At 41.8% G+C, this 25,299-nt stretch overlaps 1 protein-coding gene across 1 annotated transcript in view; it reads left to right on the top strand.

The window, feature by feature from the left end:
- Positions 1-323: 323 nt before the first annotated feature.
- Positions 324-25,299, top strand: part of PRUNE2 (prune homolog 2 with BCH domain) — a 362,578-nt gene continuing 337,602 nt past the window's right edge. The window contains 3 exon segments of the mRNA XM_042780613.1: positions 324-363; positions 1,355-1,431; positions 1,433-1,486. Of these exon segments, the coding sequence (XP_042636547.1) occupies positions 324-363; positions 1,355-1,431; positions 1,433-1,486 (171 nt within the window).

The raw sequence follows: 25,299 nt of genomic DNA, 5'->3' as shown, positions 1-25,299 counted from the left end.
CTCCGGCCCCGCGTCCGGATCCCGGAGGCGCGTGCCAGAGAGCTTGCCGAGCGCGCCCTAGAGCTCTCGGGCGGCACACCCACTTTCCTTATTAGGGCAATGTCGGGCGCCTAGAGCTGGCGGTGGGGCACAGGGCGGGGGGAGGGCGGAGGAGCCTTGGGCCGAGACAGCTGTGGGCGCAGTTACAGCTTCAGCCGCCTCTGAGCGGCGGGAGGGAGCAGCCGGAGCCTCCGCTGCGCCCGGCAGGCCACTTTCCCGCGACCTCGCATCTCTCTTCCTCTGCGGCCCTCCGGGTGCCCCTGGCTCAGACCCCTCGCAGCGACATGGAAGAATTTTTGCAACGCGCCAAGTCCAAACTGGTAAGTTGAAAGAGCAAGGCTCTGTGTGTGTGTGTGTTGATGAAGAGGAAAGGGTTTTGCAGAAGGGGAAGGAAGAACTTTGCCACTTAGTTGTCAAGCTTTGCAGGCTATATACCCTTTCATGAATCTCTGGAACTCTGACAGCAGGCAGTCTGGGTCCAGAGTCCTACATCACAGCTAGACTGAGGGTGGTCGTGGATTATCTGAAGTTGAGTGTTTTGGTTTCCGTGGCCTGAGGCTGGGGAGAAGCAAGCCATCCCAATCCGCAGTTTGCTCCTGAAGGCTAGGGGAAGAATGGGTGTGGTTCTTCCGGAGGAAACTGCCTTCTGCAGTGCAGTACGTGCAGGTGGTGTAAAAGGAAAAGAAAAAGAATCGTTTAAGACTGTACTTCAGCTGTAGGTGGCAAAACATAAGTGAGGAAGTCAGGGTGCATGGTAGGAAGGAGTCGAGGATCCCCTGCATGAAGCTTGCTTTAGTGAAGCGGTTAGGGATGCTTTGGTATATACGATGGTCCCTCCGATCTCTTGCCCTATCCAGATCTGTAAATTGGGGCAGTGACAGAGAAGAAAGCCCCAACTGTTGCTGGTGATATGAGGTTTGCCAGACTAATGTCCTCCTAGGGGGAGATCAGCGTGTTGGCTGGGTGTGTTCTACTGTATCATGGTCCAAACAGTGAACCCTAATTTAACTGTCCATGTTGACAGTTGCTATACATGCTGGAACAACATACTCTAGCAGTTTCCAGATTTCAAGTTGTTTTGGCTCTCCAGCACAACCAGTGCAACGTAAACATAATGGTAATATTTGTTTTGGTACTTTAAAAAAAAAAATGCCTCTCCTCATTTAGGAGCAATGTCTTTAATGAATAGAAAAAGGACCTTTTATGGGCCTGGCATAGAAGGAAATGCATAATTTATGATGCCTTTAACCTTTAAACCTTCATAGAAGCCACAATATGAAGTCTGCATCAAGGTGATGTCTTGCTCACATGGCAGGATGTTTGCTGGGTTATTACTGTAACTCATTTACCCTGAACAACAAAGGAGATGTAGGAAGGGAAGGAGAAAAGGTGACCATGCCTCTGTTAAGAGTGCAGACAGAGGTGTGATCCTTACAATGATCTAACTGTTAGTATCTTTAAAAAGAACATTAAAGTTGATTTATGCTTATATAAGTATTTTGTTTTCTTCCTTAAGCCTGCCTGAGAGTTAAACATTTGTGGAGATTTCAGAATTGAGAAAGTTTGTGATTATCTTTGTGTTTATTGCTGATCTATATATATATATAGTTTTACTTGAGCGCATGAAGGAAAATACTGATTGCAGAAATTCATGTGCATTTCAGAAAATGTAGGCAAATGCTTTGGTCTTTGCCTAATAATGGGATGAAAAATGGTCCAAGAGGAAAGTCATGTTTGGCAACATTTGTTTTTCATTCTTGTTTTGTGTGTGGATAAAACAGTGATCCATGATAAAGGCAGTTTTAGACTGTGCTTCTGCTCCACTGGTACACCATTTAGATGATATTTTAACAAACATTTAGATTGTGGCATCTGATGGAAGCAAGAAGTGTGTCTCCTTTCTGAAGAGCAATTGCCGGAATGGAAAAATTCTCTATTCCAGAGTAATCACTTTAAAGTAATGTGTAAGTTTATTTACCGAATCCCGTCATAAGACGAGCAATTGCTCAACATCATTTAGAAAAAAAAAAAAAAGCAGAAAACAAAAGCAGCTATTTGAAATACTGCTCTGCATTTTTTGCTTTAACCAGCAGGACAATGACTCTTAATTTGATTTTTTTCTTAGAATCTTTTTTTTTTTTAATTAGAAATCATGATTAGCATTTTATATTCAGTCACAGCAAAGGCATTTGGGTGGCTTTTAATGTCACATATCTCCTGATTCATAACATGTTTTAGGTAATAACGTTTTTACTTAGTATGCAATGTCCAAATATATTAGTGGATAACCTTCTGCTTTAGGACTGGGAAGAAAAATTAAGCCAAGAATTGTGTCATTCATTTATGGGAAGTTTATTCCTAATGAAATGGTAGGTATATTTTTAATTAGGCTAATCCTTTGGAAACCATTTTAAAGAGAACAAATTTATCATGTTGGTTTTCACTCAAGCCTTAGGAGACCAGAATTAGACAGAGTTTAGGAGTAATGCTGAAGCTGTTATCCATCAGAAGTTAAATATAGATTTTATCTCTGTTTACCAAAAATGCCTAATTCTCTGTTTTTCTCTACCTACTTGCCTTCTTGTTTTGATATTCTGTAGGTGTTGTACATACACTTTAGTGTTTGAAATAGTGAATGTCCCTTCCAAATCCTAATATAACCTCTCACCATTAAACCCGTCAAGTTGACTCCTAGTCATAGGGACTCTATATTGTTGTTATGTGCCATCGAGTCGGATCTGACTCATATAGGACAGAGTAAGACTGCCTCATAGGACTCCCTTGTCCGTAATCTTTACAGAAACAGTCTGCCTCATTTTTCTCCCACTGAATGGCTGGTGTGTTTGAACTGCAGACCTTTTGGTTATCAGCTAACGTCTTTCCAATAATCAAAAGAAATTTTAAATTGCAAGACAGAATCGCTAGTAGTCATAGGTCAAATCTATAAGTCAAAACTTTGGAAAAACTGTAGGTGCTTTTTCCCTGACTGGGATCATTGGTGGTGCAGTGGTTAAAGCATTCAGCTGCTAACCAAAAGGTTGGCTGTTGAAACCCACTAGCCACTTGTGGGAGAAAGATGAGGCAGTCTGCTTCCATAAAGACTTACAGCCTTTATGGCAGAAACCCTGTGGGGCAATTCCACTCTGTCCTATAGGGTCGCCATGAGATGGAGTAGACTTGATGGCAATGGGTTTTGTTTGCTTTTTGGTGAGCTTATTATTACGTATTTGTCATTGGGAGGCGAGGAAAACTCTCCCATTGTGGGCAGACCCTTGGGCTGAGTAGAAATCTTTGAAGAGGAAAGAGTGTTTTTGGATTCTCATCAAATAGTTTGGAACTTATTTCAGTTGAAATTGGACACTCTCAATTCTATTTTTCATCCTAGTCTGGTCCTCTTCATTCTTAAACTAAGGCAGATTTGCTGATATAATCTTACTTCTCTTTTCCCTAAATTTCCCTTCCAGTACCCATCCCTCATTCCTGAGAATGCATGGTATGGTTTATCAGGAATGGCAAACTTAAACCCTAGGTGTGTCCTCAGAGGGATCACCCCTGTGTAGGACTCATATGCTTCTAAAAAAGGCTAGCCTTCTGCCTAGTTAAGACAGGCTTGGGTGGTTGAGGTGTCTTGTGAACAGACCTTAGCTGAAGGCACAGGGTAACAAGGAAAGTGTTCACTCCTCTCAAGCAGTCTCCAAAAATGGTACCCTGTTGATAAACAGGGAATGACAATACAGAATAGACACAATATTGTTAAAAATGGTAAAGACATGACAGTAGAGTAAGCAGTATGAGAACAAGATCTCCAGTAGCAGAGGTGGTAATCAAAGGGTCATACACACTACCCACCCCAACTCATTGCCCATCCCCCAATGTGAGAACCCAGTTATGTGTCTGATCTGGATACTAGAACTAGAAATGAAAGTGGAAACAAATTTCTTTTTCTTCTCCTGGTGCCCATCTGCCCATTCAGAGCTAGAATAGGAACAGAAATCAAATCCTTTAGTTCCAGGTCAATCCTTAAATTTTAGCCATAGTTTTCATTCTCAGCTAGACCATTTCCAGTGGCAAGAGAAACTGCCCCCTGGGCTGAGATTTGGGAAATGTCCTCCGACTTCAAAATGGCTCAGCAAAGAAAAATATTCAGGCTAAATAACACTGACTACATAGTGGTAAATGGTACAAGTTCACATGAACTTTTTGGGGAAAAATGAAGTAAATGAGGAATCATCTGGGACTAATAGACAGTCCTGGGGCTCTGGCTACTGGGTCATCCACCCTACACAGACACCAACTGCTGATGCAGTTTAAACAGCTGCTAAGGGTGGGGGTCACTGCAGCCCACATGCCCTCAGATGTAGGTCATGAGCCAGCCTAGGGCGAGGCTGTCAGCTGCTGCCTGGAAGGCTGGAGGGCACACCAGTGTCCCAGGAATGCTGCTTTCAGAGAGAGGGTGGGGAGAGGGTTCACCCTCACAGTCTGGGAGGCGCATCTGCCACCTTAGCATTGCCAGCTGTGGTTGAAGGGCTCCTTTCTGCAGTTAGTATTAGTCAATACATGGACTTTTGTAGAAGAAAATTCCGTGTGACTTAAGTGTCTGTGGTATGTGGCATAGGGACAAGAAAGCGTACTCAAAACTCTAAATGAACAACCACCTTTTTTTTTTTTTGTTACCGGAGATGGGCTTTAGACAGAAAGCAGAGAGAGAGACAGAGAGAAAAAGAGAGCAAGAGAGAGAGAGAGAGAAGAAAGAGAAGGAGGGAGGGAGAAAGGAAGAAAGGAAGGAAGAAAGACTGCAGAATGTATCTGCATGACTTATTGACGTATCACGAGAATGATCTACAGAGTATCATCTTGGTAGGAGATTAAAGGAAAATATTCTTCCTCATTTTCTATATAGGAAGAGGGTTGTGTGTGTTTCAATAAAGAAATGTCTTTAGTGAATTCTTCATACCCTTGGAAAGGCTGCTGAGGTAGGGACTAGTGATGATGGAGAAGCAGGCCAGCTGAGTCATTTGAGGACCAGTTCCCTCCCACTGCAAGTGAGAGCAAGCACTCAAGACTTGTGTCCGTTCCCAGAACATTATTAGCAGTAAACTCAGGAATCCAATGCACTTCAGCGAATGCAGTGCCACCCCCTTAGGGGCTGATGAGAAATGAGCCTTTGATGGCTTTAGTCCTTGAGTCAGCTACATTTCTAACTGCCTGAGCTTTCCATCTGGGAGCTGGATTGTCCCAACCCCAGGGTCTTCAGAAAAGAACCACACTTTTTCATAGTACGTGGCTCTCAGAATAGATAGGCTAGCCTCTAAGGTAAGAATTGGTCCCTGGCATTCAGACAGCACCTTGGGTCTTTGAAAACATGTGAGCCAGGTACCTTTTAGCCAAAGATTTGGATAATATTTTATGTCAACTAGGTAAAAAAGGTGACAGTTTTGTTGTAATATGTCTGTTATTTATAGTAATTTTTTTTTGGCAGATATTAACAACATTTTGGGTTGGTTGTATTATTGGAGGGAGCTCTTGTAAGCAATGGTGGATTAGTGATAAAGGCATCACTCTTCCTGTAGATCACCCCTCCCTGGAGTGCTGGTTGAACAGAGAGAAGGATGAGGAAGGGATATATGGGTTTTCAAATGAGGGCTACAAAAGAGGGAAGAACATCAGGGAACCGGAGAGCTAAAGTGAATGAGGTAGCAGCCTTGGTCTTTGATTCTTCTTGAACTCTGGGATTTAAGGGAAAGTCATAGGGTTTGGAGCCTTCTTGAAAGGACACTCGCAAGGGGTAGGGCTGACATATTCAGGGAGTATCATTCACAGGGACCTTAATATGAGTGGTACCCCTTAGGTTTGTGCAGTACACAACCTGAACAATCATACATGCCTTCCCTGTCAGAAGTCCCAGCGTAGCCTATTCAAATTGCTGGCAATGTCCCAAATCCATTGCCTTCTAATCCTGTGGCTTTGGTTTTCAGGGAAAGGTAATCTTTCTTCCTTTTTTATCCCCAAGGGCACTTAAGTGGGGGAAAAAAAAAGGAACACTTGCATGGCTAATTGGGTTCCATATTGCCCTGAAAAATCAGACCCATAAAGTCTGGGTTAGAAAAACTAAGCTAATAACACAGCCTTGGGCTGTTAATCTGAAAAATGGCATAAATAATATCTACTTTATGGGATTGTTGTAAAGCCCCAATGATGTACTTAAGCCTCAGCACAGAACTTGAAACAGTGGCTGACTGTGTCCCATCACCCTCAGGCCTGTCCTCTGCAATTGCTATCTCTATAAATGGCATCATCATTCTTTATTCACTTTCTCCAGCTGGAAACCTTCTCCTTCATCAACTCCCAACCCACTATATCCCAGGCATTACTAAGTAACCTGGATAACTGCAATGGCCTGCAAATCCCTCTCCACACGACTAGCAGGGAGATCCTTATGAAAATATCTACTCCTAGCAACTTGCCCATCCCATTCTTGAAACCTCATAATCATCTTCCATTGTTCTTAGGTGAATAGACAGCTCCCTTAGCATGACCCTGAGATCTAGTCCAGTCTGCTTTTTAGCCTTTTCTGACTTCTTTTGGCTTACATAACTCCTACTTTTTCTTTATATTAGGTTATACTTCCTCAGCAAAGTGTCTATTGAATAAGCCCACTCTATAGCTCTGGTGGCGTAGTGCCTAAGGCATTTGACCGCTAACCAGAAGGCTGGTGGTTCAAACTCACTCCTCGGAAGGAAGGTTGGGAAATCTATTTCTGTAGTGATAACTCCTTGGTAACCCAAGGAGGGGTCTCTATGAGTCGGATTGATCCGACTCTATGGCAGTGAGTTTGGTTTGGTTTTTGGTATCAGTCGAGGGTTCTTTTGTTAAATGTTTTTTAGCTCACTTAGCTTGAAATTTTACCTTTATTAGGCATGTTTGTTGACCCACCAGCCACTCCTCGGAAGGAAGGTTGGGCAATCCTACTTCCATAGTGATACTGCCTCGGAAACCCAAGGAGGGGTCGCTATGAGTCAGGGCTGACTCGACGGCACATAACAACAACAACAACAACCAGTTTGAGGAGAGCAGGGAGTAGGGTCTCTATGTATCTTAAGGGCCCAGCACAGTGCCTAATGCTCATCGAGTATTTCTGGAATGAATGAAACCATAAGGCAAGAGTCTTGCACAAAGCACATAGTAGAGTGGCTTAAAACAAGAAGCTAAAAGTTGACATGATCACCATCAAAATCTTATCTGTTTTCTCATCCTTAATGATTTAGATGATTGCTCCCTGGGAATAGCATGAACCACACGTTTTCATACCTTAGCCCAGAACCTGGAAAACATCAGGCTGTCTCTGGTGGATGTCACTTGTCCTAAATCAGATGCTGGAATATTTTCATAGAGGAAGAGTTTTGAATTTTTTATCCCTTAAATGTAATATAATGTGGAGACCAAGAGTTTGGGCTCTGGAGCAAAATGCCTGATTTGAAATCCTGACTCTGCCACTTTTTCATTATGCAACCTTACTTAGTGTCACTGTGTCTCAGTTTTCTCATCTGTAAAATGAGAATAATAGTGGCACTTCTCTTTTAGGACTGTTGCTGGCGTACATGTATTGAGTAACACAGTACTACAGTAATAATAATAAGAAGAAGAAAAACAGGGACGAGAGAGGCAAGAAGGCTTTCTTACATTTCAGAGACAGGAACAATTCTTAGCTCCTGTGAAACCAAAACCAAACTCACTGCCTTCAAGTTAAATCTGACTCATAGTGACTTCCACTGGGTTTCTAAGGTTGTAAATCTTTACAGAATAAGATCGCCCCATCATCCTTCCACAGAGCAGCTGGTGGGTTTGAGCTGCTGGTTAGCAGCCCAATGCCTTACCCACTATGCCACCAGAGCTCCTTTAACTCCTATTAGTCCAACTCAAATTTGTTGAATATCTATGTAAGTTATAAAAAGATGCTGTTTTTCATTGAAAACCCCTTCAGTCCTCAATAGTTTTATGAGGTAGGTGTGAAGTAGAGATTCATTTCTCTGTGTTGGCTGTTTTGTATTAAAAACTCGTAGACAACTAAGCAATCAATTAATATTATTGAATGTCTACTATGAGAGAAATATGGTCCCAGCCTATTGATGATTTACTTGAATAAGTCATAATAGTGTCTAAGGCATTTGACTGCTAACCAGAAGGCTGGCGGTTCAAACTCACCAGCTACTCCTTGGAAGGAAGATTGAGCAATCTACTTCTGTAGAGTCCTTGCCTCAGAAACCCAAGGAGGGGTCACTGTGAGTTGGAATCGACTCGATGGCAGTGAGCTTGATTGGAAAAGTAAAAAACATTGAAAATTTTTATGGAAAATAGGGTGTCTCACTAGCTCTCAGAGTGACCAAGAATAGTGTGGCCTTTTAGTGAATTTTTAATAATGAGAATATATATTTGAAAGAGTTTGAAGTTGTCCCTTATTTACCATCAAGATGGTTGGCTTAATCTTTGGTTTTGTAGATTTTTTCATTATTGCTTATCTCTTGTTGGGGATGTTAAAGATTACTTTGATGGGTTGATTGATTGTAAGGTGGGGTGAACTTGGCCAAGGTGGCACAGCTAGGAAGAAGAAAAGCCAGATTAGAATGCAGCTCTCAGCCTGTGCCAAGGCCTAATTTTGCTTTTGAATCTTCTGGCTTCTATGCCTCAGAATCCTGCCAGTTATGCTCAAGACATGTGTAGCATGAAGGGGAAAGGTGAGAAAGGAAAGAAGGAAGGTGGAGTAGAATAGGAAGAGAAATAGACGAAACATAGGGTCAAGCTCATCCGGCGGTCCTGTGGATTTTTCTCTTGCTTCAACAGTGTTTGGACGGATCAGACCCAGGAAGTCCCATCTCCAGCCTTGTATTATTCTCCAACTTCCTCTCCAGGTGCAAGCTATAGGACCATCCTCTTGGCCATCCCATTTGTGGGGTCAGCTAACACTGTTTTTTTATGGCTAGCTCCACATCCTTGACCAACTATGAACTCCCAGATCCATCAGAATTATTCTGCCAAAGCTGAGGCTGGTGTCAACCACCTGGTCACCATCTCCGTGTCACTTACCTCTCTCTGGGCTTCTATTTTGACTGTGACAATGTGGCCTTGGAAGGCATGGGACACTTCTTCCATGAGTTGGTGAAGGAGAAGTGCAAGGGCGCCCAGGGTCTCTTGAAACTACAAAATGAGCATGGCAGCAGCGCTCTCTTCCAGGATGGGCAGAAGCCATGCCAAGATGAGTGGGATAGAACCCTGGACACTGTGGAAACCTCCCTGGCCCTGGAGAAGAACCTGAACCAGGCCCTTCTGTATCTGTATACTATAAGTTCTACTCACACGGACGGAATCTCTGTGACTGTCTGAAGAACCATTTCCTAGGTGAGAAAGAAACTCCTCAAAAAGATAAGTGACCACCTGTCCATCCTCTGCAGGCTGGCAGGCACCCAAGCGAGGCTGGGCTAGCATCTCTTCAAGAGGCTTACCCTCAGTTACGACAACTAGAAGCTTCAGGAGCCCAGCAATCTGTGAGGGGTCCTCTGCATTCCCTGCCATCATCAGAGTTCTTCCTGAACTTCTCCCTCCAGCCATGAGGCAGCAGTTTAATCACCCTGGAGCCCTATTCCCGAGAGGTGGACCAAATGGAAACAATAAAGCTTCCTTTTGCAGCAACCCCTGAAAAACAAAAACAAACTAGAAAGCTAGGATAACAGGATTCAGAGAGGAAACATTAATAACATACTGTTTAATAAAGAAGATACACTAGGCTTAAACATTTTGCTTGCTTCCTCCTTTTTGGCCATTGTTAATAATACTATAATTAATATCTTTTTAGATAAAATATTTTACCCCGTTAAGGATCACATCCTCAAAATAGCTTTTCAAATTATTAAGGCAAAAGATATATATACAGTAAAACCTATCAGAGAAGGAAAACTCAAATATTTTTCATGGAAAGGAGAGGCAGAAAAGTGATAAGACTGCACCTTGTCAAAGGTGAAAACGTTCGAGACCCAGAAAAGCAAAGAAGTCCTATTGAGTTACAGCTCTCACAGGTTTCACGGTACTCTTAAATTTCTTGATAAATCTTTCCAAATTGATTTCTGGATGAAATCCCTCAAATTTAAAGACATTGTGGCAAAGCCAAACAGATTTCAGGTCTCTTTGACACCTAGGTCTGTGTTCCTGCCACATTTGAGAGACAGCATAGTATAGTAGGGAGGGTACTACGCTAATTTTATAAATCATGGATCTGAGCAAACAATCTGAAACTGTGTTGCTGTTAAATTAAGAGTATCATGCTATGAATATTTTTATTGAGTATCATGTATATTGTATATTTATGATTTATACGTATTGTAAATTAAGAGACATATATTATGCCATGCTAGTTACAGCTCTGAAATTTGAGGCCACCCATAAACCCACTGCTGTTGAGTCAATTCCAACTGTAGAGAGTAGAACTGTTTCCTGGGGTTTTGCAGACTGTAAATCTTTACAGAAGCAGACTGCCATATTTTCCTCCCATGAAATGGCTAATGGGTTTGAACCACTGACTTTTTGGTTAGCAACCAAGTGCTTTAACCACTGTGCATCAAAGATCCTTACATTTGAGTCCAGAAGATATAATCTGACTACAAAGGCCACTTCTTTTTCACTTCCTAGCTCAATTATTTAAAAAATATTCAGTCAAGCAAGTTGTTGTTATATTTTGTGTAATAATTGAGAATATTACACACACACACACACACACATATACAACTCCATCAAACCTGTTGCTGTAAGTCAATTCTGATTTATGGTGACATCATGTATAGCACTTCATCATTGATTTTACTGATACAATCTCATTTGACCAACCATGGGTAGGGCAGATGTTATGATATTTATTTCATAAATGAGAAGAACAAGGCCAAACAGGTTCAATCCAGGCTTTCCCAAGGACACACAGTCAGTAAGTGACAGAACTGGTCATAGAATCTGTATTTTCAAGTCCCAAGCTTTTGCTTCCAAAAAACATCAGTGGGGACAACAACAAAAATTGATCCATACTCTCAAAATATAGTTTGAAGATCCCATTGAGAGTTTGGTGGTTTGGATTCATCTCTGTAAAAGAAAATGGCTGAATACAAATGAAGTGCACTGTTCTGAGAGGAGAACATCAAAGGTGAAATTTTGTGCTGAGCTGTCTTTTCCTCAGCACAGGGAAATGAATCCACTGAGCTCTGAGTTTCATGTGATAGACTCTGATGTACAGTTTGGAAGTGTGAGATTAATGAATGTGTCACTGATGGAAACTTGCTGAGCTTCACAGGCTCTGGAGATCCTGCTCACATTCTGCTGAGTGTCATCTGGGATGGGAAGGAGATGCCTGAGAGGCAGGGTCCCTGGAAGGTCTGTGGGCATCACCAGCACACCTGTAAATGGGACACAGGTGACTGTATGTTGCTTTTGCCTGTTTCAGCTGAGAGTTATATGTTGTGGGAGAAAAAGTTTAACAGCCTATACCATGGGCTTTGTCCCTGCTACAGAGGAGGTATGATTCTGTTAAATTCTCATTCTGTCTGTCGATCTTGTTAGAGCTCTGTCTCTACCACCTCCTCCTCATCTTACTATTTCTCCATCTGAATCATACTCATTAACTGGCCAGAGCTCTAAATGCACCCCACATTGATGCAATAGAAACTAATTTTATTTTTATTTAATTTAGTTTAGTGGTGTAGTTTATGCTGCATTCTTTTAAAAAAGACTCATATTGAGAAACACATATGACTGCTAACCAGAAGGCTGGTAGTTCAAACCCACCAGCCACTCCTCAGAAGGAAGATTGGGCAATCTACTTCCGTAGAGATACGGCCTCAGAAACCCAAGGAGGGGTCGCTATGAGTCAGAATTGACTCGATGGCAGTGAGTTTGGAGTTTGGTCTGGTAGGAAGTAACTTGATGGTGCAAATGGTTAAGTGGTTGCCTCAAAAGAAAGGCTTGACAATCTATTTCCAAAAATCAGCCACTGAAAGCCCTGTGGAGCACAGTCCTCCTCTGACCCACATGAGGTTGCCATGAGTCAGAATTGACTCCATGGTAAACGATTAGCTGGTGAAAAGCACATATGTCCCTGGACCAACATTTTTATGGCCATAGCACAACAGAGGCCACGTGGTTGCTAAAACCAGCATGTGCAAAGATGAAGATGGCATCAGACACATTGGCCTTTAGACAGAGTCCTGCTTTGCCTGCATTTTCCATTCATTCTTAGCGACTTGTTTAATTTACCTTGGTGAAAAAAAGTGGACAGAACTATTCAAAGATAATTGAAGAAAGTGTAGGAAGATAGAACTCAAATTACTCTGGTATTGAAATTCTATAGTAATGAAAACTTCTTGTTTATAAGACATATGTGGTCTTGAAAGCTTATGACTTTCATAGGGAAACACTGGGTAACAGAATATGCTGTTTTTGTTGATATTTGGTGCTGTTGAGTCAATTTCAGCTCATAGTGACCCAATGTATCAGAGCAGAACTTTCCCATAGGGTTTTCTAGGCTGCATGCAATCTCTATGGAAACAGTAAAGTGATTCCTTTACAGGTGTCATGTTGGGAAGCTTTAATCTATGCCCAGGGGTATACTTGGGGATGATATTTCCTTGTAAGAGTTGGGATGGGACTGGAAATCACTCACTCTGAAATATTTAGCCATGTAATTATTAAGTCATGCACATTTGCATTAGCCACGTTGTGTGGTAGTAGTTTCTTTTGTGCAGCGAGTCTTGGCTATCCAACTTCTCTCTGAATACACTTCTGCTTTTAAGACATAAAGGAGTTCTGGTGGTGTAGTGTCGAAGACATTTGGCTGCTAACCAGAAGGTCTGTGGTTTAAACCCACCAGCTGCTCCATGTGAGGAAGATGAGGCAATCTATTTCCATGAAGATTTACAGCCTTGGAAACCCAAAGGGGGTTGCTATGAATCAGAACTGACTTGAAGGTGGGGGGGTTTGTTTGCTTTTCTAAGACATAGAGCAGAGAATATAGTGACCTCTGTTGGGTTTCTGATAGTGTAAATCTTTACAGAAGTAGATTGCCTTGTCTTCTTTTTGCTGAGCAGCTGGTGGGTTTGAACTGCTCACCTTCTGGTTAGCAGCCAAATGCCTTATCCACTATGTCATCAAAGCTCCTTAGAGAACATAGTCAGATAAGAACATTCGGATAAAGCTAGTGTCTCAACATGCCCAATATTCCTCACAGAGCCTTTTGTTTTCTTGCTCCTATTTCCTCAAAACATCTTTATTCTTGTCCTACACCCCTCAGAAAAATCTGTGCTTGGTCACCAAACAAAGGAATTAGCATCTCCAGTAGATTATCAGGAACTCTGGTAGCATAGTGCCTACGGCACTTGACTGCAAACCAGAAGGCTGGCAGTTCAAACCCACCAGCCACTGCTCGAAAGGAAGGTTGGGCAATCTACTTCCGTAGTGATACTGCCTCGGAAACCCAAGGAGGGGTCGCTATGCGTGGGGTCTGACTCCATGACACGTAACAACAACAACAGTAGATTATCATTAGTTGTAGTAGTTATGTTCTGCAAAGTTGTCGTAAATACTAAATTAGCAAATACTGAACTATTGGTCCTAGGGAAAATACAAGGTTAGGTTCCTGTGAGCAATATTTTCATCAACCAATCAATACATAGCTTTTTTTGAAAAAAATGTGTGTTTGTGTTTAAAGATACCTTATTTAATAGATATTGTTGATTCATTAACATTGAATGCACAGCCAACAGCACTCTAACTCATCATGGCTGAACAAAGCTTGTCTGACATACACATTTTCTCTGTAAGGCATGTCACAGCCTTCTTATGCTTAGGAACATTATGCTGGGGGCCCGTTTTGAACAATAAAATCACCAACAAAGGAGGGACAAAAATAAGAAAAATGTGTGTGTGTGTGTGTGTGTGTGTGTGTGTGTATATATATATATATATATATATATATATATATATATATTTGTCTGTAGAAAGAACACTCAGTACAACATGAGAGCTGAAGCAAGAAAGGAGAGAATCACCTTGTTCTACCTCAGCTGTTGTCTTAGTATTCTCTAGAAAAATAACCAGTGATTATCTATCTATCATGGAGAAATTTACTTCAAGAAATTGCCTCACATGCTTGTGGGGGGTGGTCAAGTCCAGAATCTGTAGGCCAATGTGACACAAACAGATATATGTTCATCGCAGCACAATTCAAAATAGCAAAAAGGTAGAAACCACCTAAATGCCTATCAATGGAGAAATGAATCAACAAACCATGATACATACACACAATGGAATACTAGGCAATGTGAAAGAACAGTGATGAATCTGCAAAACATCTCATGTTGTTGTTGTTGTTATGTGCCTTCCAGTCAGACAGACTCTTAGTGACCCCTCCTTGGGTTTCTGAGGCAGTATCTCTACGGAAGTAAATTGCCCAACCTTCCTTCTAAGGAGTGGCTTGTGGGCTTAAACTACCAGCTTTCTGGTTAGCAGAAGTGCCTAAGGCACTACGCTACCAGAGCTCCTAAGAGAGGATGAGCAGGGAGTGACTGGTGGGTTTGGGTGTGGCAGCTGACTGCCTGAGGCCCTGAGGCCATCTCCTGGGGTTCAAAACATCTCACACCATGGACAAACTTAGAGGCCATTATGCTGAGTGAAATTAGTCAATCACACAAGGACAAATATTGTATGAGACCACGATTGTAACGCATCAAGAAAAGGCTATCACACACACAAAAAAGAAAATATTCTTTGATGGTAGGGAAGGGAGTGTAAACCACTAACTAGAGGGTAGACACATACTGACTTGGGTGAAGGGAGAAAAAAATCTGTAGGTCAAATAACAAGCTGGAGACTCCTGGTTCCCAGAATCCATAGTTGAGATAATGGAAAGAATATTCTGGCAAAATATCCATTTATGGTCTGGAGGCAGAACATAGCCCAGGGAAACTCTTTTTGCTCTTATGGTCATCAGCTAATTGACTAAGGCTCACCCGCAGTGCAGAGAGTAATCTGCTTTATTGAGGCCAACTGATTTTATCACATGCAAATATGTTATATAAGCATCTAGACTAGTGTTTGACCAAATAACTGAGCACTATTGCGCAGCCTAGCTAACACACAAAATTCACCATCACAACTGTAAATGTGCGTATAGGGTGATTCGAATGTTTTACCTCTCTGGGGTTGCTTCGAATGGAATCTACTCACAGCAACTGACAAAAGCAACAAGAAGCACGTCCATGAATGACTGTGGAAGTGCAGTGAGTGTTGATTTTGAGGCTACAAATAAATTTTAGCAAGTCAGAGAATTCACAAATATGGAATCTTCGAGGACTGACTGTAGCAGTGTTTACTCTGCAACTACAGATTTCATTAGGCCTTCGTAGCAATCCTCTGAGACACCTGTTTACAGAGGGAAACAGAGGCTCAGGGAGGCCAAGTAACCTGCCGAAGGGCACACAACTACTGAATGCTAGAGGTAAATTTCTAGTATGATATACCTGAGAGTCTTAACTTATTTTTCCATTTCAATACAGCTTGGGAACATAATATACTTACTTCATGAAGAGAGGGCAGCTTAGCAAAGCTTCTTAATCTTTAATGTGCCTAGGAGTGATTTGGGATCTTGTTGAAATGCAAATTCTGAATCAGTAGGTTTGGGATGAGGCCTGGGATTCTGCATTTCTAATAAGCTCTGGGGATGCTGACGCTGCTGGTTCCCTTATAACTATTTGAGTAGTGAAGATCTAGAGCACTGAGAAGGCAGTGGCTCTGTTCTTGCCCCTTTAAAGGGTGTGTTAGAATATGGAGGGGATGTGCAGTTGGGAGAAAGTGCCTCGCAAGCAAAATGGGTTTTTTTCCCCCAGTAGGGGTGTTAGGCTGGAAGATAGAACAGGAGGACCGCCTGGGGGCAGGCTCAAAGGGAGGAGAAAAGGGAGAGAGGTGGAATATTTAAGAAGGTTAATAAGCTAACACCTGTAACCTCTTGCAACTGCCTGTGAGATTTGGCCAATTAAAATTAAGCAGAACAACCACAGACTTCGGAATATTTAAGGAGGTTAATAAGCTAATACCTGCAACTGCCTGCAACCACCTGTGAGATGTGGCCAATTAATCAGGGTCACAGGACCCTGACTCAAGAGGCCCAGGCCCACCTTAAGGAAGTATAAAAACCAGTAAGTGAGGCAATTTGGCATCTTTTCCATTCTGTAGGAAAGACTGGTTTCCACTCTTCCAGGGATGCTCTTTGCTTTTAAGAGGCCTCTCCACTTGAGTAGAGAGGCCCATTTCCCCTCTGGAAATATACTTTGCTTTCAATAAAGGCTTGTGTGCTTGGTGCTTGGTTAGAGTTTGTCAAGCCACCTCCGACCACCACCTTTTGCTTGCGGATTGCCTGGGACTGCCTGCCCACGAATTGCTCACTCGCAGAGATTCTTCCCACGAGTAGGGCAAGGACCAGGAAGAGAACTTCTTCACCCAGATAACGGGGTTGTTCTTATACCGTTCACTCAATCACTTTGTGGTGGAAATGCCTAATGAGACAGTGCTGTGTGGGTTCTAGGTTTTGAGAATCTAAGCCACAGGAACAAGTCTTTAGTTATTATATTTCAGGTCATAGATGAATTGGTAGGGAAGAAAAAAGACTCACCACCCAGACAGCCATCAATTCTAACTACCTACAAGGCAGGTCATGCACCTAATACATGTTTCTACTGACTAATACATGTTACTGTTAAAATCATTGACTATGCATTATGCTTTGCCCTTATAAAACATGGGGTCTTTGGCTTCATAGTGCCTGGCAGCCAAGGACCAAAAGAATCAAACTCACTGCCATTTAGTCAGATCCGTCTCACAGCGACCCCTCCTTGAGTTTCTGAAGCAGATCACTACAGAAGTAGATTGCCCAACCTACCTTCTGAGGAGTTGCTGAGGGGTTTGAACAGCTAGCCTTTTGGTTAGCAGTCAAATGCCGTAGGCACTACACCACCAGAGTTCCTGGCAGCCAAGGAGGTGACCAGAAATATGTTAATGGATTTTAGGGAGGAAGTAGAAGAGAACTGAGGGCAGGTCCCTGTTTTAGGAAATGCAAAGCTTGAAGCCTACATTTGTTTATCTCAGGAATAAAATATACCAAACCCTTTCCCAAGGATTTGCTGCGGAAAACAATGTTTGGGTGAAACTTTTTTTTTTTTTTTCCACTTAAAACAGCACATCGTTTTCTTTACCCTTTTCCAGTCTATTTATTTAATTTCTTTCTTTTACCTCTTTCTCTAAATTATATTTTATTTTTCTTCTCGTCATTGCCTATCGTCTTTGGGGCAGTCCTGTGCCATTTGGATGCTTGTTTGCTTTCTGTTTCCTTGTCCTCACCTTACCTATTGTTAGGGGTGCGTGTTTATATGGGATGCTTTGCTATTTATGGCATTCCTGTATTATTAATGTCCTTCTTGCTTTACCGAATACTTTTGCTTAGTCACTCTGCTTCTCTGATGGATTGCTTGTTCATACTTCGTTTCCTACAGTGCTTTTCCCTTCCTAATTCCTTTTCCTTTAGTTCAGAATTCTGTTTTTCTTAGCACAGTGGGGAGCCCTGGATGGCTGGTAGAACCTCAGGTTGTTTGGGGATGATCAACAGACCTACCAGAGTTCTCAAGATGAGTTTAGGCACTGCTCTGTATCAATCAGCATTCACTAGGCTAGGCAAAACACCCAAGGTCAGTGGCTTTCAAGAACAAAGATTTATTGCTCACTCATGTTACAAGTTGCCGAGGGTCAGCTATGGCTCCATTTGCCTTCTTCATCCAGGGTAACAGAAAAACTCCTGCCTGGGATAAGCTGTTGTCATGAGAGAAGAATAAGAGAGCTGGTAAGATCCAGCAATGGCTCTTAAAGCTTCTACTCAGAACTGGAACAAGCCACTTCTATGCATATTTCATCAGTCAAAGCAAGTCACATGGCCAAGAGCAATGTCAGTGAGGTGGGGAAGTAAATTCTCTGAATAGGAGGATATGGCAAGTCACATAGCATTGCTCAGGGACGTGTTATTATCATCTTGCAGGAATTTGTTATTGTTGTTATGTGCTGCGAAGTCAGACCTGTCTCATAGTGACCCCTCCTTGGGTTTCCGAGGCAGTATCTGGTCAGTTGGGAAGTGTTTTGGGGAGCTCTGGTGGCATAGTGCCTAAAGCACTTGACTGCTAAACAGAAGGTTGGTGGTTCAAACCCACCAGCCACTCCTCGGAAGGAAGATTGGGCAATCTACTTCCATAGTGATACTGCCTCGGAAACCCAAGGAGGGGTAGCTACAAGCCGGAGATGACTCGATGGCACATAACAACAACAACATCACTATGGAAGCAGATTGCCCAACCTTCCCTCCAAGGAGTGGCTGATGGATTTGAACTGCCAGCCTTCTGGTTAGCAGTCAAGTGCCATAGGCACTATGCTACAGAGCTCCTTCTTGCAGGAAGGAAAGTTCATAATCAAGAATAATATTGCAATATAGTATGTGCCGTATCTTTGTTTCTGTAATAAACCACACTTACATTAGATTAATTGTTATATCAGTGAGTAAGTATTCACCAAATTCAAATTTTGATTAAGAACCATGAGGTGCCTTGTAAGTTTTTTACATTATTTCAAAACCCATTGCCATCAAGATGATTCCAACTCATAGCGACCCTATAGGACAGAGTAGAACTGTCTGTTTGGGTTTCTAAGCTGTAATCTTTATGGAAGCAGATGGCCACACCTTCTTCCTGCAGAGCAGCTGGTGAATGGGAAGCACCGATGTTTTGGATCGCAACAAGCTTTTTAACCACTGCGGTCCATGAAAATCTCCATAGCTATTTCATCATCTCTTGGGCATGTATTTTTAGATGAGGCTCAAGGTGGGGAGGTTTCCATTGCCACATTTGGGATGAATGATATACCTGTGTCTCAAGTTTGACATTTGGGAAAGTAGGGTCCATTCCTTTAGATGACCAGGGAAACATTTATGGAGTAAGATTGCCTGGGAAAGTCTTTTAAACTCTCTGTGCCTCAGTTTCTTCATATATAAATTGGGAAACACAATAGCATACTATTGTAGGCAGTTGTAAGGATTAAATTTGGTAGTATATGTAAAATTCTTAGCACTTTTTGTTGTATAATAAAAAATATTATGTTTACTTTTATGATGATGATGATGATTTCTACTACTTTTGTGTCTGGACCCTAGAAAATCATATTGGGGATTCCAAAACAACCAGTTTTTGAGCTATTAGACAATCAGACTTAAATTTCAGAGCTTAGGAAATTAGCACAGAAAGTAGGGCCTTTAATTCTTGGTTCTTAATAAAACTAGCCACAATTTCTCTTAGAGAAATTAATGTCTAAGTTCTGTGTGTACCTATTCCAGTCACTGTGCAGAGTAAAAATCCTTTAAATGTTGTTACATAAAGTCCTTACATTTTACAGCTATGTGTGAGTGGGGACAGCTGCACAGTTTTCTAGAAAGCTCCAGACAAGGGCATAGAGGAGAGGCACAGGGCTTTCTGTGCAGGAAGGTCAGTGGCTTGGCCCTAGGTTTCAGGACATGGAGGAAATGGGTAGAGATAAGTACGAAGATAAGTGTTTTGTAGGGCCTTTACTGGTAAAGGTAACACCATGTTGGCTTCTGGCCCGAATAGCTGCTTTTGTCTTGCATCCCATCAACTCAGCCTAAGCAGGAGGTGATGTAAAGAAGGGAGCAAGAGTGATAGAATCAGAATGTCAAGTTCAGCTCCTTCTTAGCTATGTGAACTTGGATGTGTTTCTTATATTCTTTAGATCCTACTGTACTCATAAATGAAATATTAATTAATATTTATTGAGTCCTTACCATGTGTAAGGGAATTATATAAATTCCTTAAATATGAAATAAATTACTTTTCACAATAACTACTACCATCCCTGTTTTAGACATGGGGAAATTGAGATAAAGAGAGCTTGAATAACTTGCTCACATTTGCATAGGCTGTAATCGATAGAGTCAGGTTAAATCTGTTCATCTTTTCTAAATTCTAACACTTTTTCTGACATGTAATAAGTAGGTACTCAATAAACAGTAGTAGTTATTACCTTCAGTTTTTTTCCTTTTAACTTCTGAGGCAAAGTCTCATCTGATTCTTAAATGTAGCATGAATTTTAAAAAGTCCTCTTTATATCCCATTTACTGCATGAAGTTTTCCCACCCCAAGCTGGAGAGTATGATGTCATCTTGTAAACCAAAAAACCAAACCTATTGCTGTGAAATCAGTTCTGATTCATGGAGACCCCATGTGTTTCAGAATGCTTTGTAGGGTTTTCAGTGGCTGTAGCCTTATAGAAGTAGATCACCAGGCCTCTCTTCTGCAGTGCTGCTGGGTCGATCTGAATCACCAACACAAACAATTTGCATCACCCTGTAAAGAAAGTGCCAAATTAAAAAGAATAATGGCATATTTCAATGTTCTTCTCGGCACACCATCATATCCCCACAAAGAAGTCCTCCACCTCAGTAATAATAATACATGAAAAATTTTCATATGTATTTAAATTTGCATTTGATGATTCCCATCTTAAAAAACTTAATTTGAGTCTCCCTTTGGTCTAGATGGTGTCAAAATGGGGATCTCCTCACTACTTCCCTTAGACTAAGTAACCACTAAGCCAAAAGGTGTGACACATACACAGTAGCTGTCACGAAAATTTTAAATATATGACAAACCTCTTCAATGATTCTGTTTTTCTACTGTTTTCTCCTACTGGGGATTTGGTCCCAAATTGACCACATGACTAGTGCCATTTTCCAAGGCAAAATTTGGCAGTGGAAAAAGCAGTGGCTCCAGGGAATAATGAGACCTGGATTTCAGTGCATTCCTTTCTAAATAGAAACAGTGTGACCTTGGCAAATAACTGACCCTTTCTGGGGCTGTGCTTTTCTCAGTAGCAAAATGAGAAGCTGGGGTTGTTCTGCTGTTCTCGGCCAGAGTTTGTAGCATCTTGAGAATCCTCAAGGCAATGATCCATTTTAATGTTTCAAAACTAATAAGGCAGTTAAATGGTAGATAAAAACTTTCAAAACATGGAGTCCACAGAGGAAAGGAAAAATGAAAGGGCTCTTTGGCGGCGGAAAGCCGGGTGTGGTGGTTACATTTTGTTATCAACTTGGCTAGGCCTGGTTGATTGGCTGGGCAGCTGAAAGTAGTTATTCCCCGTGGTGAGATTAGTAATGAACTCCATGGTGGAATCTACTGGACCAGCTGAGCAGCTGCTTTGGGTGTGTGGTCTGCTTCCCATATATAAGAAACAGCTTTGGGACTGATCTCCAGCTTATATCACACTTGGACCCTGCCTGTAGCTGTGTTGTTGCTGAGCAGCCTGCCATGCTCTGCCGACCTTGGGACTTTCAGTGGACTTGAATTAATGGCCTGCCATGTGGTTTGGTAACATCAGAACTGTACCATTTTATTTGTTGACCTTGGGCTTCTCAGCCTCAGCAGCCAGTAGCTGTCCGAGTGAAGAGATGTCTCTAACTTCAGTAGGCTGGGAGCTGGAGGCAGAGCTGAAGCCCAAGGTTGAGGGGCTTTCACACAACCCCTAGAGCCCAGCACTTTGAACTTGGACTTCTAGCCTTCTGAATGTAAGAGAATAAACTTCTGTTTATTAAGGCCATCCCATTTGTGGTATATTCCTGTCAGAGTGGCACTAGGTAACCAGAACACTGGGGAACAAGAATCAGTTATTTGTTTTTCATGCAGTACCCTGTACATAATCAATGGGCAAATAATTCCCATCTCTGAGCCTCAGTTTTCTCATCTGTAAAATGGGTCCGACTCAACGGCACATAACAACAACAACAAAAAGGGGGATAATACGGAGTCTATCTCAGAGGGCTCAGAAAATTGCCATGAGGATCAAATGAAGTAATCCATATAAAGCACTTAGCCAATGACACTCAACAAATAATGGCTGTGTTCCTATTTCTTCACTGTGGATTCAAAATTACACAAGAGGATTATTCCAGATTAAATTAACCCAACAGATTATGTTATAATGAAAAATACCAAACTCACTGCCATCTAGTTGATTCTGACTCATAGCAACCCTTTTTGGTTTCCAAGGTGGTAAATCTTTACGGCAGTAGATTGCCCAGTCTTCCTTCTGCAGAGTGGCTGGTGGGTTTGACCTGCCAACCTTCTGGTTGGCAGTCAAATGCCTTAGGCACTACGCCATCAGAGCTCCTTAGATTATGTTATAAATGTCCTTAATTCAAGGGTGGATCTTGAGTTTTTTGGGTTTTGATGACCCCAAGGATGGACCAGTTAATTCTTGTTTCCTTGGGAATTATAAATCAAGTGTGCTTTGAGGAAGCCTTTTAGCTGGATATGCAATCACCTGGTGAGATCTGGGCCCTGCCTAAAGTAGGTGAGTGGGGAGAGCAGCAGAGAAGTGCGAGGGAAACAGATGGAGACCAAAGGTCCTGGTCCAGAGAGCAGCACCCTTAATTCATGTTGTTTACAGCATACATATTCTCAGTGATAATAAAACCTGTGCCACTGAGTAGATGCTAAATCATAACAACCCTGTAGGACAGAGTTGAACAGCCCCATAGAGATTTTAAGCCTGTAATTTTTATGGACACATACTGTCACTTCTTTCTCCTGTGAAACCACTGGTGGGTTTGAACCACCACCATTTTGGTTAGTAGCCAAGAGCTTAACCACTGCACCACCAATGCTCCTTCTCAGTGGTAATAGCAATCATTCACCTAGTGCTTAGAGCCCTGCTGGTGCAGTGGTTAACTGCTTGAGTACTAACTGAAAGGTTGGCAGTTTGAACCCACCAACTGCTTTGTGGGAGAAAAGACCTGGCGATCTGTTCCTATAAAGACTACAGTCTAGGAAACCCTATGAGGTAGCTCTACTCCATCTTATTAGGTTAATATGAGTCAGAATCAGCTGGGAGGCACACACCGCTGTATGCTATGCCTATATGTTTACTAGAAGCATCACTCTGATCTCTGTTCCTGTCTTCACACGACCATCTTCCTTTTGTGTCTCCTCTCTTTTTGTAAAGACACCACTCATATTGGATTAGGGCCCATTCTATTCAAATATGACCTCAAATTAACATAACTGATTATGTCTACAAAGATCCTATTTCTAAATAAAGTCACATTCACAGGTACCAGGAGTTAGGACTGAATTAAACATATCTGTTTGAGGAACACAATTCAACCCATAACAGGGCCCAGTGAGAATTTTGTGAACTTGTCTCTTGGTGTGGGGGATCTTGGGTCTGCAGATATTCTGTGTTCATCTTCCTTCAGGCAAACACATTATTCAAGTGTCAGGAATGTGGATATTGCTTGGCAGAATCCCAGAGTTTACAGTGAAAGATGAGTCAATATTCCCCTCGTCCCATCAAGTGGTGACTTTGGTGTGTCAAACTTTTGGCCATGAGTTGCAGGGCTGTGTTTATGGTAATATACCCTGACAGGATGTTACTGCTTAAAGTCAAGAATGGCACCACTGTTGCTGATTTTAAGAGGTATGTGTAAATCTATTAAGAGAGTGAAGTTGTACATACTACCTAAAAACAGTATAATTTCAGAGCCACAATTTTGAGAGGAGAAGGTGCAGATTAGAAAATACTTCACTTTAGGTCACCAGAGTCTTACCAAAATGAAGAGAGTGAGAGAACAGCAAGAGTCTAAATGCTGCTAGAGTGGAAAGACAAGGGAACCAGACAGTGGCAAGCTAATGGAATTAACAGATCTAAGAGGGAAATAATGTGGAATAGATGTTTGCATTAATTTATCTTTTTTACAAATTTCTTTGGATTCAGGAAATAAAGGAGACATTTATTGGGTTGTGGAATAATATGTAGCAAATGTAACCTATGCAGGATATGATGGCTATTCCTTGCAAATCAGTGGTCTCTGTATCAGTTAGCTGTTGCTGCATAACAAACCACTTGAAAACTCAGTTGCTTAAAGCATTAAGCATTCATTGTTTTTTATGAGTCTATGGGACATCTGGGTGATTTTTCTCATCTCAGTTGGTCTCACTCTGCATCTGTGGCCTGTAATTTATCAGTAGATAAATTTATCAGTAGATAGCTCTGTTGTTCTTTGCTCTAACATATATTTGGAGTCAGCCCTTAGCAAACTGATCTACAATGGCCTAGCAAAGACAACTGGGCTTTTCTCCAAATGCTCTCTCATCCTTTGGCAAGCTGGTCTGGGCTTATTGATGTAGCAGTGGCAGGCTATCAAGAGAACAACTGGAAATGAGCAGGGTCTCTTGAGGCCTGGCCTTGGAACTGGCCCAACCTAACATCAGCCACATTCTGTTTGTCAAATCCCAGCTTCAAGGGGTGGAGAAGGAAATGTCTTGGTGAGAGGAGCTTCGAACTCATATTGTAAGGAAAGTACCATTTTTTTGCCATTGGTCTGCAACAATCTACCTAGTATAAATAGCACAGAGGATCATTTATTTGCCCAGAGTAGCCTCTGTTCTGAAGAAAGGGGAGTCAGAATGTCAAGTGTCTCCTTGCGTCTTTCATTGCAGATAGAGTCCAAGACAATATTTAGAGGCAATAAAACTAAGATATGATCCAATTGCTTTGATGTGTTCAGGTGCCATGTTGTGACTATTTGGGGAACTTGGGCTTTTTGAATTCACTTTGGTTCTCATGTTCAAAACAAGCCTCAAGAATGTCTCTTATCTATTATCTCAAAGTTCTAAAAGTGCTCCATGGTTTGGGTGGCAATCAAAGCTATAAACATTTCCACCAGCTTTTCCAAGGGAGAGCAATGAAACTTAAATTCTAAAAGTAATTAAGATATAAAAAAAAAACATGTATATACAATAATAAAATAAATTTGAATTACAGGGTTATCTGACATACAAAGATACAATCAGTAATAACAAAAACATAAACAAAGGGAGGGGTGGGGCACTGGCATATGTATGAAGTTTGTATGTTAATAGTGTCGATATCAATATAAACCAGCATGTTATAAATATGTTGTTGTTGTTAAGTACCGTCGAGTCGTTTCCGACTCATAGCGACCCCATGCACAGCAGAACGAAACACTGCCCGATCCCACGCCAGCCCCACAATCCCTGCTATACATGAGCCCATCATCGCAGCCACCGTATCAATCCATCTCCTTGAAGGCCTCCCCCTCTTTCGTCGACCCTC

The sequence above is a fragment of the Orycteropus afer genome, unplaced genomic scaffold, assembly GCF_000298275.1.
Source record: "Orycteropus afer afer isolate SDZICR_OR568_19922 unplaced genomic scaffold, OryAfe1.0 scaffold00005, whole genome shotgun sequence".
Lineage (NCBI taxonomy): Eukaryota > Metazoa > Chordata > Mammalia > Tubulidentata > Orycteropodidae > Orycteropus > Orycteropus afer.
The sequence above is the reverse complement of the archived record's forward strand: the minus strand, read 5'-3'. Positions and strand labels throughout refer to the sequence as shown.